This window comes from Zalophus californianus, chromosome 16 (assembly GCF_009762305.2).
Source record: "Zalophus californianus isolate mZalCal1 chromosome 16, mZalCal1.pri.v2, whole genome shotgun sequence".
Classification (NCBI taxonomy): domain Eukaryota; kingdom Metazoa; phylum Chordata; class Mammalia; order Carnivora; family Otariidae; genus Zalophus; species Zalophus californianus.
In genome coordinates this window covers 41,502,158-41,518,016 of record NC_045610.1, presented here as the reverse complement: position 1 = coordinate 41,518,016, position 15,859 = coordinate 41,502,158, and the positions used below count along the sequence as shown (strand labels likewise).

The 15,859-nt window shown below is 41.6% G+C and overlaps 1 protein-coding gene and 1 non-coding gene across 11 annotated transcripts in view; one reads left to right on the top strand and one right to left on the bottom strand.

The window, feature by feature from the left end:
* Positions 1 to 15,859, bottom strand: part of ATP6V0A1 (ATPase H+ transporting V0 subunit a1) — a 94,965-nt gene that overhangs the window by 47,377 nt on the left and 31,729 nt on the right. For 6 of the 10 annotated variants that reach the window (XM_027567773.2, XM_027567775.1, XM_027567770.2 and 3 more), the window contains exons 1-2: positions 15,665 to 15,797; positions 13,498 to 13,661 (exon numbers count right to left, since the gene is read on the bottom strand). In XM_027567773.2, coding sequence (XP_027423574.1) covers positions 13,498 to 13,614 — 117 coding nt within the window. In that variant the 5' untranslated portion in view covers positions 13,615 to 13,661; positions 15,665 to 15,797. Of the gene's footprint in view, positions 1 to 3,768; positions 3,886 to 13,497; positions 13,662 to 15,664; positions 15,798 to 15,859 lie in introns of those variants that run through there. The other 4 variants (XM_027567771.2, XM_027567778.2, XM_027567779.2 and 1 more) reach the window with 4 other exon arrangements.
* On the top strand, positions 1,693 to 1,801 carry LOC113908432. Its single transcript, XR_003515494.1, has one exon. It is a non-coding gene; the product is annotated as a U6 spliceosomal RNA (small nuclear RNA).

Genomic DNA, 15,859 nt, shown 5'->3' with positions numbered 1-15,859 from the left:
TCAAAAATACAACCTAGGGTGGCCTGGGTTGCACAGTTGGTTGAGTGGCCAACTCTTGGTTTTAGCTCAGGTCATGATCTCAAGGATCATGAGATCAAGCCCCACACAGGGCTCTGCACTGCTTAAGACTCTCTCTGTCCCAGGGCACTGGGATGGCTCAGTTGGTGCAGTGTCCGACTCTTGATTTCAGCTCAGGTCGTAATCTCGGGGTCATGCGATCGAACCCCGCGTTGGGCTCCATGCTCAGCGTGGAGTCTGCTTGGGATTCTCCTTCTCCCTCTGCCCCTCGACCCGCACATACTCTCTCACTCTCTCTCTCTCTAAATTAAATAAATAATATCTTTTTAGCATACTCTCTCACTCTCTCTCTAAAATAAATAAATAAAATCTTTTTTAAAAAAGACTTTCTCCCTCTCCCTCTGGCCCTACCCCCTGGCTCTGTGCATGCGCTCTCTCGCTAGATTAATTAAAAAACAAACAAACAAACCACAACCTAAACAGTATATTTGGAAATTCTAAAATAGTCCTAAATAATTCATGACTCAAAGAAGAAATCATAATAAAATTCTTAAGGGCACCTGGGTGGCTCAGTTGTTAGGTGTCCTACTCTTGGTTTCAGCTCAGTTCATGATCTTGAGGTTGTGAGATTGAGCCCCACATGTGCGCTCAATGTGGAGTCTGCCTCAGATTCTTTCTCCCGCTCCCCCCTACTCTGCTCCTCTCCCTGGTCACGCTCTCTCTCTAAAATAAATAAATAAAATCTTTAAAATTAAAACAAGAGAATTATTTAAAAAAATTCTTAAAATATCTGGAATGGAATGATAATGAAAATGTAAAGATCAGGGGTGCCTGGCTACCTCAGTTGGTGGAACATGTGACTCTTGATCTTGAGGTTGTGAGTTCAAGCCCCACATTTGGCATGGAGCCTACTTAAAATTTTTTTTAAATGTAAAGACCAAACTTTGTGGGATGCAGCTAAAGTACTATTTAAAAGGAAATTCAGGAGTGCCTAGGTGGCGTAGTCGGTTAAGCATTCAACTCTTGGTTTCAGCTCAGGTTGTGACCTCAGGGTCATGAGATTGAGTCCTGCGTTGGGCTCCATGCTCAGCACGGAGTCTGTTTGAAACTCTCTCTCTGCCCCTCCTCCCTGCCCTCTCTAAAATAAATAAATCAAAAAAAAAAAAAAAAAAGAAATTTATAGCCTTAAATGCATGTAATAGAAAAGACTAAAAATGAATGTGCTAAGTGTTCAAGAAGTGAGAACAAGGTAACAGAAGGCAGAAAACAATAAACAGCAGAAATGAATGAAAGTCCGAGAGAAGATCCACCAAACCAAAAGCTGTTTTTGGTTTTGTTACATTTTTTATTTTATTATTTTCTAAAAGCTGGTTATTTAAAAAGACAAAATAGAGGCTCCTGGGTGGCTCAGTTGGTTTTAAGTGTCTGCCTTCGGCTTGGGTCATGATCCCAGGGGCCTGGGATGGAGCCCTGTGTCGGGCTCCCTGCTCATCAGAAAGTGTGCTTCTCCCTCTCCCTCTGCCACTCCCTCTGCTTGTGCACTCTCTCTCAATATCTCTCTCCCTGTCAAATAAATAAATAAAATCTTAAATAAAAGACAAAATAGACAAAATTTTATAAGACTGAGGGAAGGCATAAATAAATACAAGAATTTAAAAAGGCAACTATAGTGCTTGCTTTGGCAGCATGTATGCAAAAAAAAAAAACTGGAACGATACAGAGAAGATTAGCATGGCCCCTGCACACAGATGATGCACAAATTCACAAAGTGTTCCATATAACAAAAAAATAAATAGGCAACTATAGATGGAGATTTTTAAAAATACTAAAATGAGCATTATGCCAATAACTTCTCAGAAACTTTGGATTACAAAGATTTTCTAGAAAAATAAAACTTATCAAAACTGACAAGAAAGGAAAAAAACAGAATAAGCCTATAATCAGTAAAGAAATTTCAAAGGCTAAAATATATCCATCTAAAAATATCAGGCCTGGGGCACCTGGGTGGCTCAGTTGTTAAGCGTCTGCCTTCGGCTCAGGTCATGATCCCAGAGTCCTGGGATCAAGCCCCACATCAGGCTCCCTGCTCTGCAGGAAACCTGCTTCTCTCTCTCCCACTCCCCCTGCTTGTGTTCCCTCTCTCACTGTATCTCCCTCTGTCAAATAAATAAATAAAATGTTAAAAATATATATCAAGCCTAAATCCATCAAAATCCTAGAACACAGGCAGCACCCTCTGTGATCTCGGCTGCAGCAACTTCTTGCTAGACATGTCTGCAAAGGCAAGGGAAACAAAGGCAACAATCAACTATTGGGACTTTGTCAAGATAAAAAGCCTTTGCACAGCAAAGGAAACAGTCGAAAAAACCAAAAGACAACTGACAGAATGGGAGAAGATATTTGCAAATGAGTTATCAGATAAAAGGCTAGTATCGAAAATCTATAAAGAACTCATCAAACAACACCCAAAGGAACAAAAAAATCCAATCAAGAAATGGGCACAGACATATCTCCAAAGAAGACATCCAAACGGCCAACAGACACATGAAAAAATGCTCAACATCACTTAGCATCAGGGAAATCCAAATCAAAACCTCAATGAGATACCCCTCACACCAGTCAGAATGGCTAAAATTAACAAGTCAGGAAACAACAGATGTTGGCGGGGATGCGGAGAAAGGGGAACCCTCCTACACTGTTGGTGGGAATGCAAGCTGGTGCAGCCACTCTGGAAAACAGTATGGAGGTTCCTCAAACAGGTGAAAATAGAGTTACCCTATAATCCAGCAATTGCACTATTGGGTATTTACCCCATAGATACAAATGTAGGGATCTGAAGGGGTACCTGCACCCCAATGTTTATAGCAGCAATGTCCACAATAGCCAAACTGTGGGAAGAGCTGATGTCCATCAACAGATGAATGGATAAAGATGTGGTATATGTGTACATACACACACACACACACACACACACACACACACACACACACACACTACACAGCTATCAAAAATGAAATCTTGCCATTCGCAACAGAACTAGAGGGTATTATGCTAAGCAAAATAAGTCAATCAGAGAAAGACAATTATCATATGATCTCACTGATATGTGGAATTTAAGAAACAAAACAGAGGGTCATAGGAGAAGAGAGGAAAAAATAAAACAAGATGAAACCAGAGAGGGAGACAAACCACAAGAGACTCTTAATCATAGGAAACAAACTGAGGGTTGGAAGGATGGGATAACTGGGTGACGGACGTTAGAGGGCATGTGATTTAATAAGCACTGGGTATTATATAAGACTGATGAGTCACAGACCTGTACCTCTGAAAGCAATAATACATTATATGTTAATTAAAAAAAAAAAAGAAAAAATAAAAATAAAAATATCAGGCCTAGAGGCGCCTGGCTGGCTCAGTCATTGGAATGTGCGACTCTTGATCTCGGGGTTGTGAGTTCAAGCCCTATGTTGGGTGTAGAGCTTACTTGAAAAAGAAAAAAATAATAAAGTAAAAAGAACATCAGGCCTGGAAGGTTTAAAGATAGTTTCTACTAATCTTTCAAAGGCTAGATAAGCCCAAATATTTGTAAAATTATTCCCAAAGAGGAAAAATGAAGGAACAGTCCTCAACTAGTAAGTAAGACTGGCCAGTAAAAACTTGGTATCAGATAAGAACAGTGTGAGAAAGGACAATACAAGCGAATATCACTTATTGATACAGTAGTTGCCCCTTATTCACAGTTTTAGTTACCTGTAGTCAAATGTAGTTTGGAAGCAAGTGATCCTCCTTCTGACACATAGTCAGAAAGTCAGTAGTAGCTCCATGCTGCGTCACCATGCCTACATCATTCACCTCACTGAGTCTCCTCACATAGGCATTTTATCCTTTCACATCCTCACAAAAAGGGTGAGTACAATAAGATATTTTGAGAGAGAGTGACCACATTCACATAACTTTCATCACAGTATACTGCTATAATTGTTCTATTTTATTACTGTTGTGTTAATCTCTTACTGTGCCTAATTTATAAACTAAACTTTATCATACGTATATACGTATAGCAAAAAACAATACATACATAGAGTTTAGTACTATCTGTGGTTTCAGGCACCCACGGTGGGTCTTGGAACGTATCCTCCATGGATAAGGAGGGGGACTACTGTATAAGTGAAAAGAATCCTAATACAACATTAGGAAACTGACCCTCCAAATTTTTTTGAAATACACCTCATGACCAAGTTGCATTTACCCAGGTTTGCAAGGATGATTTTACATTAAAAAAAAAAAAAAAACTATACAAATGGCCAATAAGCATATGAAAAGATGCTCCACATAATTGCCCATGAGGGAAATGCAAAACTACTATGAGATACAACTTCATAGTCATTAGGATGGCTATCATAAAATTTTTAATTTTTTTTCCAGATTTTATTTATTTATTTGAGAGAGAGTGAGCGAGTATGAGTGGGGGGGGAGCAGAGGGAAAGGAAGAGGGAGAAGCAGACTCCCCACTGAGCAAGGAGCCCAACAAAGGCTCAATCCCAGGACCCTGAGATCATGACCTGAGCCGAAGGCAGATGCTTAACTGACTGAGCCACCCAGGTGCCCCTATAATAATATTTTTTAAATGGAAAATAGTAAGTGCTGGTGAGGATGAGAACCCTTGTACATTGCTGGTGGGAATGTAAAGGGGTGTGGCTGCTGTGAAAAGCAGTCTGTAGGTTCCTCAAAAAATTAAACACAGGGATGCCTGGGTGGCTCAGTTGGTTAAGCAACTGCCTTCGGCTCAGGTCATGATCCTGGAGTCCCGGGATAGAGTCCCACATCGGGCTCCCTGCTCAGCAGGGAGTCTGCTTCTCCCTCTGACCCTCTTCCTTCTCGTGCTCTCTATCTCTCATTATCTCTCTCTCTCAAATAAATAAATAAAATCTTTAAAAAAAAAAATTAAACACAGGGGCGCCTGGGTGGCTCAGTCGTTAAGCATCTGCCTTTGGCTCAGATCATGATCCCAGGGTCCTGGGATCAAGCCCTGCATCGGGCTCCCCGCTCCGCGGGAAGCCTGCTTCTCCCTCTCTCACTCCCTCTGCTTGTGTTCCCTCTCTCACTGTGTCTCTGTCAAATAAATAAAATCTTAAAAAAAAAAAATTAAACACAGAATTACCATATGACCCAGTAATTCTACCCGTAGGTATATACCCAAAAGAAATAAGAACTCAAATATCTGTACACAAATGCTTACAGCAGCATTACTGACAAGAGTCAAAAAGTGGAAACTACCCAAATATGTTCATCACCTGATAAATGAATAAACAAACAGCAGTATTATACATATGATGGAATATCATTCAGCCACAGAAAGGAATGAGGTCCTAATACAAGCTACAACGTTGATGAACCCTGAAAACAATACACTAAGTGAAAGAATCAAGACACAAAAGGCAACATATCATATGATTCCAATTGTGTTTAATGTCCAGAATAGGGAAATCCATAGAGGCAGAGATAGATTAAGTAGTTGGCCAGGGCATGAGGAGTGACTACTAATGGGTACAGGGCTTCTTTTGAGGGTAATGAAATGTTCTAGAATTAGACAGTGGCGATGGTTGCACAACCCTGTGAATACACTAAAAACCAATGAATTGTACACTGTGAAATGGTGACTTTTTTGGCCTATCTCAATTAAAAAGAACATAGGCAGTAGAGTCAGACAGTCCAGGGGTACAGATCTGTGTGTCCTGGGCAGCTATTTTCATCTATGTCATAGGTTCCTAGTGGGGAGAATGAGAATGGTTAAGTTCCACTCTTCAAAAGTAGGTTCTACTTCTCAGGGGTGCTGTGAGGAATGCCTACAGTAATAATGTAAAATGCTCAACATGCATCAGTCAAAAAAATGCAAAATGTCCTTGTGATTTTAAGTGTTAGACAGTAAGGGACTGAACAGTAGAGAAGTATTTCAAAGAGAAGAGTGGATGAGGAGACAGATGAGTCACAGAAGATTTTGAACATGCTGAGTGAGAAAAATGTCTATTCAATTGTCTCTCTAAAACCCAGAGTGCTGGGCGCCTGGGTGGCTCAGTTGGTTGAGCAACTGCCTTCGGCTCAGGTCATGATCCTGGAGTCCCGGGATCGAGTCCCGCATCGGGCTCCCTGCTCCATGGGAGCCTGCTTCTCCCTCTGACCCTCTTCCCTCTCGTGCTCTCTGTCTCTCATTCTCTCTCTCTCAAATAAATAAATAAAATCTTTAAAAATAAAAAAAAGAGATACTATTTTAAAAAAAAATAATAAATAAATAAATAAATAAAACCCAGAGTGGTATCTTTTTCAGAGAAGATAGATAACAACTCTATAGTTCTCTCTTATATCTGAAACTAAAATTCATTTTATTTATTTGTTTATTTATTTATTTTTATTTTATTTTATTTGTTTATTTGACAGAGACAGAGTGAGAGCACAAGCAAGGAGACAGAGGGAGAGGGAGACGCAGGTTCCTCGCTGAGCAGGGAGCCCAACATGGGACTCGATCCCAGGGCCCTGGGATCATGACCCGAGCCGAAGGCAGCCGCTTAACCGACTGAGCCACTCAGGCGTCCCCTAAAATTCATTTTAGTATGTGCACTTTTTCACAGGAAAAATAGATATAAAAAAGGAAGGACAGATACAAGCTGCAACATGGATGAACCTTGAAAACAGGCCAGATGAAAGAAGCCAGTCACAAAAGACTGCGTATTATATGATTCCATTGACATGAAATGCTCAGAATAAGCAAACCCACCGAAATAGAAAGTAGATTAGTGGCTGTCAGGGGGTGGGAGGGGGAGGAGGGGATTGAGAGGAAATGGGCCGACTGTTAATGGGCTCAGGGTTTCTTGTCAGGGTAATAAAAATTCTAAAACGGACTGTGGTGATGGTTGTGTAACTCTTGTGTATATACTAAAAATCATTGAATTATACACTTCGAATGGACAAATTATATGGTACGTGAATTATATCTCAGTAATGCTGTTTAAAAAGGACTATAGGAAAGAAATCTGGATATGTAATTTACCAAATTAACAGATTAAAGGAAAAAACATGATAACCTCAATAAATGAAGAAAAGGCATCCCATGAAATTCCACAATCATTTGTGGCTATAAAATCACAAATTGAAAGGAATCTGAATAATTTAATAGAATTTTCCAAAAACTTAAGAGTAAACATCTTACAAGGCGCCTGGATGGCTCAGTCGTTAAGCGTCTGCCTTTGGCTCAGGTCATGATCCCAGAGTCCTGGGATCAAGCCCCGCATCGGGCTCCCTGCTCAGCAGGGAGTCTGCTTCTCCCTCTCCCTCTCCCCCTGCTTGTGTTCCCTCTCTTGCTGTGTCTCTCTGTCAAATAAATAAATAAAATCTTAAAAAAAAAAAAAGAGTAAACATCTTACCTAGATTGTCAAATACTGGGGCGCCTGGCTGGTTCAGTCGCAAGAGCATGCAACTCTTGATCTCAGGGTCATTGAGTTCAAGCCCCACGTTGGCTGTAGAGATTACTTAAATAAATAAGTAAACTTAAAAAAAATTAATAAAAATTAATTTATGATATACTAAAAAGATTCCCCTTAAAGTCAGGAGCATAGATAAGAATGTCATGTGATAGGAGCACCTGGGTGGCTCAATCGGTTAAGTGGCTGCCTTTGGCTCAGGTCATGATCCCAGAGCTTTGGGATCAAGTCCCACATCAGGCTCCCTGCTCAGCGGAGAGCCTGCTTCTCCCTCTCCCTCTGCCTGCCTCTCTGACGACTTATGCTCTCTATCTCTGTCAAATAAATAAATGAATTCTTTTAAAAAAAAATGTCATGTGACAGATACATAGCCCTACTTCCTTATTAACAAAAATCCCAATTTTGTTCAAGGCAGTTACTGCTCAGTTGAAAAACCACTTTCCCCAGACCCACTTGCAGCTAGATTATGCCATAATTCTGGTCAACAGAAATTAGGAAAGTCTCCTGAGGACTTCTGAGGGTTTTTTTTTCTCCTGATATAAGTACTTCTTCCCTTCACTTACTTCTTCTTGCCCCGAATATGGATGTAATACCTGGAGCTGTGGTGGTCATCTACAAGGACAAAAGCCAAATACTTAAAGATGGCAAAAAAGAGATACAGAGGGCGCCTGGGGGGCTCAGTCGGTTAAGCATCTGCCTTTGGCTCAGGTCATGATCTCAGGGTCCTGGGATCGAGTCTAACATTGGGCTCCCTGCTCAGCGAAGAGTCTGCTTCTCCCTCTCCCTCTGTGCTCTCTCTCGCTCTATCTCTCAAATAAATAAAGAGAATCTTTAACAAAAAAAAAAAATGGGTGGTTCGCATTTCCCACTCTGCTTTAAAAAAAAAAAGAAAGATATAAAATGATCTTAGGGCACTAATGATAGTGTGAAGCTGGGCTTCCCGTTACATGAGAAAAGTACACCCCCATCACTTGGGTTTTCAGTTACATATAGCTGACCACAATCCTTACCAGTATTAGCTTGCCATTACTCTTCTTCAACACGTTAGTAAAAATCCTAATGCATATGGCAAAGTAAGAAAAAAAAAGAATAAGGATTTGAAAGGAAGAAACAGCCTACACTCCAATGGTGCAGTGAAAAAGATTATATCAAAGGTAGCAAAATGTTAACTGGTGAATCTACATCAGAGTATTCAGCCTTGAAATTTTTTTTTTTTTAAGATTTTTATTTATTTATTGAGAGAGAATGGTAGAGAGAGAGCATGAGAGGGAAGAAGGTCAGAGGGAGAAGCAGACTCCCTGCTGAGCAGGGAGCCTGATGCGGGACTCGATCCTGGGACTCCAGGATCATGACCTGAGCGGAAGGCAGTTGCTTAACCAACTGAGCCACCCAGGCACCCCTCAGCCTTGAAATTTTTCAAAATAAATTTTTACGGCAAAAAATACTGATGAGCAAAACAATGAATTTTGTGACAACATATACCATAAACAAAGGAAAAAGACAAGCCAAATTATCAGTAAAGGATCAGAAAAAGATTAGCTGAATTACATGAAGAACTTTTACATATTCTACAAGTCAATAAGAAAGACAAGCAACCCAACAGAAAAACAAGCACATGACAGGGACAACACATTCATGGAAAATGAAACCCATTATGCCCAATAAACAGATAAAAAGATACCCAGTGTACTAATCAAGAAAATGCAAATTAAAACAAAAAATACAGCACTTCACACCCATCATGTCGGCAAATTGCTTTAAGCTTGAGCACAGAGGTATTGACACAAATAAACCGAGAGGAACTCTCAACCAGCAAGAGAAGTTTAACAGGTTCGACACTGTCAAGTACACTTTGACAACACCTAACAGTTAAAGAGGCGCACCATACTCAGCAATGCCCTTCTTTTTTTTTTAAGATTTTATTTATTTATTTGAGAGAGAGAGAATGAGAGATAGAGAGCACAAGAAGGAAGAGGGTCAGAGGGAGAAGCAGACTCCCTGCCGAGCAGGGAGCCTGATGCGGGACTCAATCCCGGGACTCCAGGATCATGACCTGAGCCGAAGGCAGTCACTTAACCAACTGAGCCACCCAGGCGCCCTCAGCAATGCCCTTCTTAGTTATAATCCCTGAAGGAGCAGCAAGTCCGTGAGATCGAGATCGTGAGATCGAGACTCTTTACATAGTAACACCAGAAAATCATTTGCCTTTTTCATCCTCTCTCATGAGTGTTCAGTGAAGTTTTCCAGAGGCTCATGGTATATGTCACAGCCAGATAACTGCAGAAGCAGATACGAGAATCCAGCTCTCTTCTATTAATTCAGACATTAAAGAGATTTTCAAAAATGTAAAAGCAATGCCACTCTTCTATTTTTTCTATTTTGGAAAGTGTAGTTATTTTTCATAAAAATGTTATTTATAACACATAGCGGGTTTATTATTGTGATTTTTTTTTAAAAATAAGTATTTTAAGCATATCTCATACAATAAATATTGATAGTTATAAATCACATAAAAGCTCTTTGGGGTCCTCAGTCATACTTTCAGAGTGTAAAGAGGCCCTTAGACCAAAATGTTTGAGAACCACTGCCCTGGAGAAACTATCACACGTGTATACCAAGAGACATATACAAGAATCTTCCTTGCAACACCGTAATAGCAAATTTCCTTCTGTCCATCAGAAGGAAAAAATGATAGACCGTGTATAAAATAACTATGTAGCCTTTAAAGCAATGAACTAGGGCGCCTGGATGGCTCAGTAAGTTAAGTGGTTAAGCGTCTGCCTGCCTTCCATTCAGGTCGTGATCCTGGGGTCCAGGTACTGAGTCCCACATCAGGCTCCCTGCTCTGCAGGAAGCCTGCTTCTCCCTCTTCTTCTGCCTCTCTCTCTCTGTCTCTCATGAATAAATAAAATCTTTTTTTTTAAGATTTTATTTATTTATTTGACAGAGAGAGACACAGAGAAAGAGGGAACACAAGGCAGACGCTTAACAACTGAGCACCCAGGCACTCTATTTTTTTTTAAGATTTTTATTTATTTGAGAGACAGAGAGAGAGACAGAGAGAGTATAAACAGGGGGAGAGGCCTGTTTATAGATAGAGAGGGAGAAGAAGACTGAGCTGAGAGCCCGACATGGGGCTCGATCCCAGGACCTGGAGATCATGACCTGAGCTGAAAGCAGACTTTTAACCATCTGAGCCACCCAGGCATTGTGCTTTTTAAATTTGTGAGATTTGGCCATTTGATATAGGTAATGCTAGTTCATTTCTTTATTTTTATTATTTTTTAAAGATTTTATTTATTTAGGGGCGCCTGGGTGGCTCAGTCGTTAAGCGTCTGCCTTTTGCTCAGGTCATGATCCCAGGGTCCTGGGATCGAGTCCCACATCAGGCTCCCTCCTCGGGAGGAAGCCTGCTCTCCCCACCCCACCCCCCGCTTGTGTTCCTGCTCTTGCTATCTCTGTCTCTGTCAAATAAATAAATAAAATCTTTAAAAAAAATAAAAAATAATAAATAAAATAAAAAGCAAAATGCTGAAGGATATATACAATATACCATGCATCTAGTTTTAAAACATGTAAAATCATAGTAGTATGTATGATTATTGATATATATATACACACACACACAGAAAAAGTAAAAAATAAAAACACATGGGAATGATAAAAGCAAAAACTGGGGCACATGACTGGCTCAGTCAGTAGAGCATGCTACTCTTGGTCTCGGGTCATGAGTTCAAGCCCCATATTAGGCACAGAGCTTACTTAAAAAAAAAAAAAGCAAAAATCATTGCAGAGATTACCTCTGTGGAGGTGGGAAGAGAAATAGCATGAAGGATACACAGGAGCCTTCAATTATATGTGGAATGTTAGTAGAAACACAGGTATTCATTATATTATTTCCTATAATTTTTTGTATGATTGCAATACATCATAAGTAAAGATTAAGAATGCTGAATAGAGGGTGCCTGGGTGGCTCCGTTGGTTAAGCGACTGCCTTCGGCTCAGGTCATGATCCTGGAGTCCTGGGATCGAGTCCCACATCGGACTCCCTGCTCAGCAGGGAGTCTGCTTCTCCCTCGGACCCTCCCCCCTCTCATGCTCTCTCTCTATCTCATTCTCTCTCAAAGAAATAAATAAAATCTTAAAAAAAAAAAAAAAGAATGCTGAATAGATACTGGGTGTTAGGAGGGAGAAGACACCATAGGACCAAATGAAGGACTGCAAATGAAGGGTGACTCAGGTTTGATTTAGGTCTCAACTCTAGAAAACTGGAAGAATATCAATGCATTAGCTCAAATTTAGGAAGTTGGGATGAAGAAATAGTTTGGGGGTGTGCCTGGGTGACTCAGTCCTTAAGCATCTGCCTCCGGCTCAGGTCCTGATGGTCCTGGGACCGAGCCCCGCATCGGGCTCCCTGCTCAGTGGGAAGCCTGCTTCTCCCTCTCCCACTCCCCCTGCTTGTGTTCCCTCTCTCGCTGTCTCTCTGTCAAATAAATAAATAAAATCTTAAAAAAAAAATAGTTTGGGAAAAGGTAAGGTGGTGGGATTTAGACATGCTACCAGGAGAAGCAGAAATGATAAAATTATTAGAGAGTTGTAAATTTAAAGATGGTGTCTGGGAGCTGCCAGGGCCAGAGATACAGATTTGGAACTCACTGAATAAAGATGGAAGATTTGAGAATAGATGAGATCAACAAAAAAGGTGATACAGGAAGATGAGTGTATGGAGAAGCTTACCCAGAGAGAGTAGAGGAGAGGGCTTGGGGAACAGACGCAGAGGGCCACAGCGGAGAAGACAGAAGAGAGGCTAGAGGAAGATGGCAGTGAGTCCTCACAGAAAGGTCAGAGAAGGAATCAGAGTCAGACAAGAGAACATCCGAAGAAAGAAGGTATAAAAAAAGTTCAAAGAGAATAAGGAATGTACTAGGTCACCGGATTATATTCATATAATTTCAGTGTGCCAATTTTAGGAAGCCAATATTGATTAATCCCAACCCTTTCTGACCACTCCTCTTTCATCCATTCATTCCAACAAAAGCTGATTGAGTATCCTGTATGTGGACACTAAGGATACAATGATCGTCTCTGTCTTCATGGTCCTAAGATCACAGTAGAAGAGAAAGACTAATCAATTACTAACAATGATGAATGTAAAATCACAACTACAATGAATGCTATCAGTGGGAGTACTTAGAACTCAGAGATTGTGTAATTAGGGAATTGTTAACTCCTTCCTCCTTTCAGCAGTGTATATTGTGCCTTCCTGAACAGACTCTAAGCCCAAGAGGGCAAACTTTTTTATACTCTTATACTGTTTTCTTTTGATATCTTCTCCAAGTGCTCAGCATAATGCTTCAAAATAATGGGTATTTAGTATATGCTTACTTACACATCTGTAATGGGATGCATCAGATTTTGTAATAAACACATCCTATTGTATGGAAGAGCTATGACATTTTTTTAATAACCTGCTACGGGTGTTAAAGAGGCCAAAAGCAAAGTGTAAGCCTTGAAAAGGTTAGCTTGGTGTTCTCTACCTGTATCTCAAGCAATTACCTTGAGACTGCTTAGGATTATTCTCAAAGAGGGAGCCAGTAAAATCATGGAAAGATTGGCACAAAACATTCTCACCTCTAGAGAGACAACTCGAAATGTACACTCTACCAACAGTAAGCCAGTGCTATAATGTTACTTTTGCAAATAAAAAGCAAAACATTCATTGTAAGGCAATTGGTCCTGACAAGAAAAACAGAGTTCAGGGGCGTCTGGGTGGCTCAGTCGGTTAAGCGGCTGCCTTTGGCTCAGGTCATGATCCCAGGGTCCTGGGATCGAGCCCCACGTCAGGCTCCCTGCTCAGCGGAGAGCATGCTTCTTCCTCTCCCTCTCCCTGCTGTTCTGCCTACTTGTGCTCTCTCTCTCTCTGTCAAATAAATAAATAAAATCTTAAAAAAAAAAAAGAAAAAGAGTTCAGCGGTATTCAAGAAGCAGCCCCACAACTACTTACATCACGAAACTGAACCTTTCCCAGTTCTCCTAATTCACTGACGCAACAATAAGCAGCTTCTGACTGTAGAAAAAGCTGGGCCAGCGTCATCTCCTCACTCCGGAAAAGCTCCCCCATGGTAGCAGAAAGTGCCAGTCAACAGAGTACCTGGGTTTCTCTCCAACCTAAAGCAAAAAGAGAAAACTGCATTACCGAAAGAGCTAAGAGCAAACACCACAATAGTAAGGCTCTTTTGTTTTGCATTTCATATCTTCCATCCCTTGCAGACAGACCTTTAACATCCTGTTTAGAAGGATAGAAAGGAGAAACTGCAAAAGGCTGTTACTAAATCCTCTCCCACAGAGTACCTGATGAAAAGCCACTTCCTTCACAGTCAACATCAGGATCAAATGACAATATTTTGGGGCTCAATACATAAGAATGTATCCAGTTAAAAACAGGAACTGGGATTCACAAACAGCTCTTTAAATACCCTGGACAGGGTATTATGAGGCATCACACTGCCTGACCTTTTTTTGGCTTGTGTCAGGAAACACACGGAAGAGACCTAGATTACCCTCTTATAAAGGATATCTCCGTGGAGACTAGTTTTCTACCCTCTACTGCCCATTTCTAACTGTTGGAGTCCCAGCACTACGCTACAGCTATGGGTACCTTAAAGGGTTTAACCTTCCATCTCCTCAGGAAACACCATTTTCTCCCTAAGGAATCTGAACACATCAGCATTATCTCAAAAAAACGGGGGGGGGGGGGGGGGGGGGGACACCTGGCTGGTTCAGTCAGTACAGCATGTGACTCTTGATCTCAGGGTCACGAGTTCAAGCCCCATGTTGGGTGTGGAGCCTACTTAAAAAAAAAAAAAAGAGCCAGCTTGCAAATTAAGCTCAATTTCAAGTCCAGTACGACAGAAATACATTGATAATGACAAAGCAGTTTTATCAAACCACAGAGAATAAGCTTGCCACCTCCGTAGCTTTCAATTTCTTATCCCCACCTTCAAGATTAATTACATTCTTCCATTTGTTAAAGCTTCTCATGCATGAGCCAATAAAGGTTTCCTTTTAGGGCTGTCTTATCCTTGCCCGGTATGAAAGACAATGGCGCTATCAGTGGTCCTGAAACTGCAATTATTTATTCTCAATCAGCTATTGTAAGGCACAGACTGTACCCTATCTGAACTCAGCAAACCGTACAGTATTTTTAGTATCATGAGGGCATCCATAATGATAGGTGAAACTGGCATCAAAGGAAGAGTTACTGTTCTGCAAGGCTGGAAGACATTTTGAGAAATCTGAACGACGAAACCTTTGTGCATTTGATGTTCAAGGCAGCAAAATAACACACTCAGATATAAGCAAAGATTTCTCAAGAGATTATGTAGTCTGCCTTTAAAATTGTCTATACCTGAATCACCCAAAACAGCTGTTATCAACCCTCCCACATCTTCCCCCAAAGAAGAATAGATTCCACAACCTCTAACGCAGGAAAAATTATGCCTGATCAGCATAGATCGGGGCTGCCAGTAATAACAGCCTCCAGAGTTGCCTCCCTCCTTCTGTTCTTTAATGATTACAAGTCTCCTAGAACATCTCTATCCCACTGGAGCCAAACAGAAAACTAAACAGGCCAAAGCGATTCGGGGATGAGAGGATGTCACAAAACAAAATATGAAGAAACAGTAATTCTGCACAAGATGAGTACAAATAAAGTGCCCGGCGTCCAGCCTCACTATGGTCATCCAGTCCTCGCCTCCTACGAGGTATTCAAATTCATCTGCTTCATTTCCTGTCTACCCAGTGAGAAAGCAGGAATTCTTTGAGCCCAGGCACACCTACGTCCCGAAGTGGCGACTAAAGGGGGGAGGGGGGAGGGATCATCAAATTGGGAGCCCCTTTAAGAAGCCCCCAAATTCTTCTGCCTACCCAGTAACCTTCTGTTCCTCCGCCTACGCCTTAAATGGGGGAAGGGCTGAGGGCCTCCAAAGAGAAGTGAACCTCCGATTCCTCTGCCCACAGGAGGGGTGCCCGAAGAGGGGTGAACCCCCATTTCCTCTCAGACACCTAAGATTTCTGCTAATTCCTTTGACAAGCGAGGAGGCTATTAGAAGGATTTCCCATGCCCTTCCGAGGCCTCTCCCTGCCGCACTGTACCTACACGCCCCGCTCACCTTCAGCCCCCAGCCGGGCCGCAGCCAAAGAAGCCGCCCAAGACCAAGCCCGCAGCCTCAGCGGCTCGGGACATCAGCGCTCGACGTGCGTGCGTCCGCAAAGCCCTGCCCCCGCGCAGCCGCCGGCCCCGCCCCCAAGATGACCTCATTGCAGTCAGCCAATGGGGTGAGGCCTGGGTTAGCTGCCGCACTGCA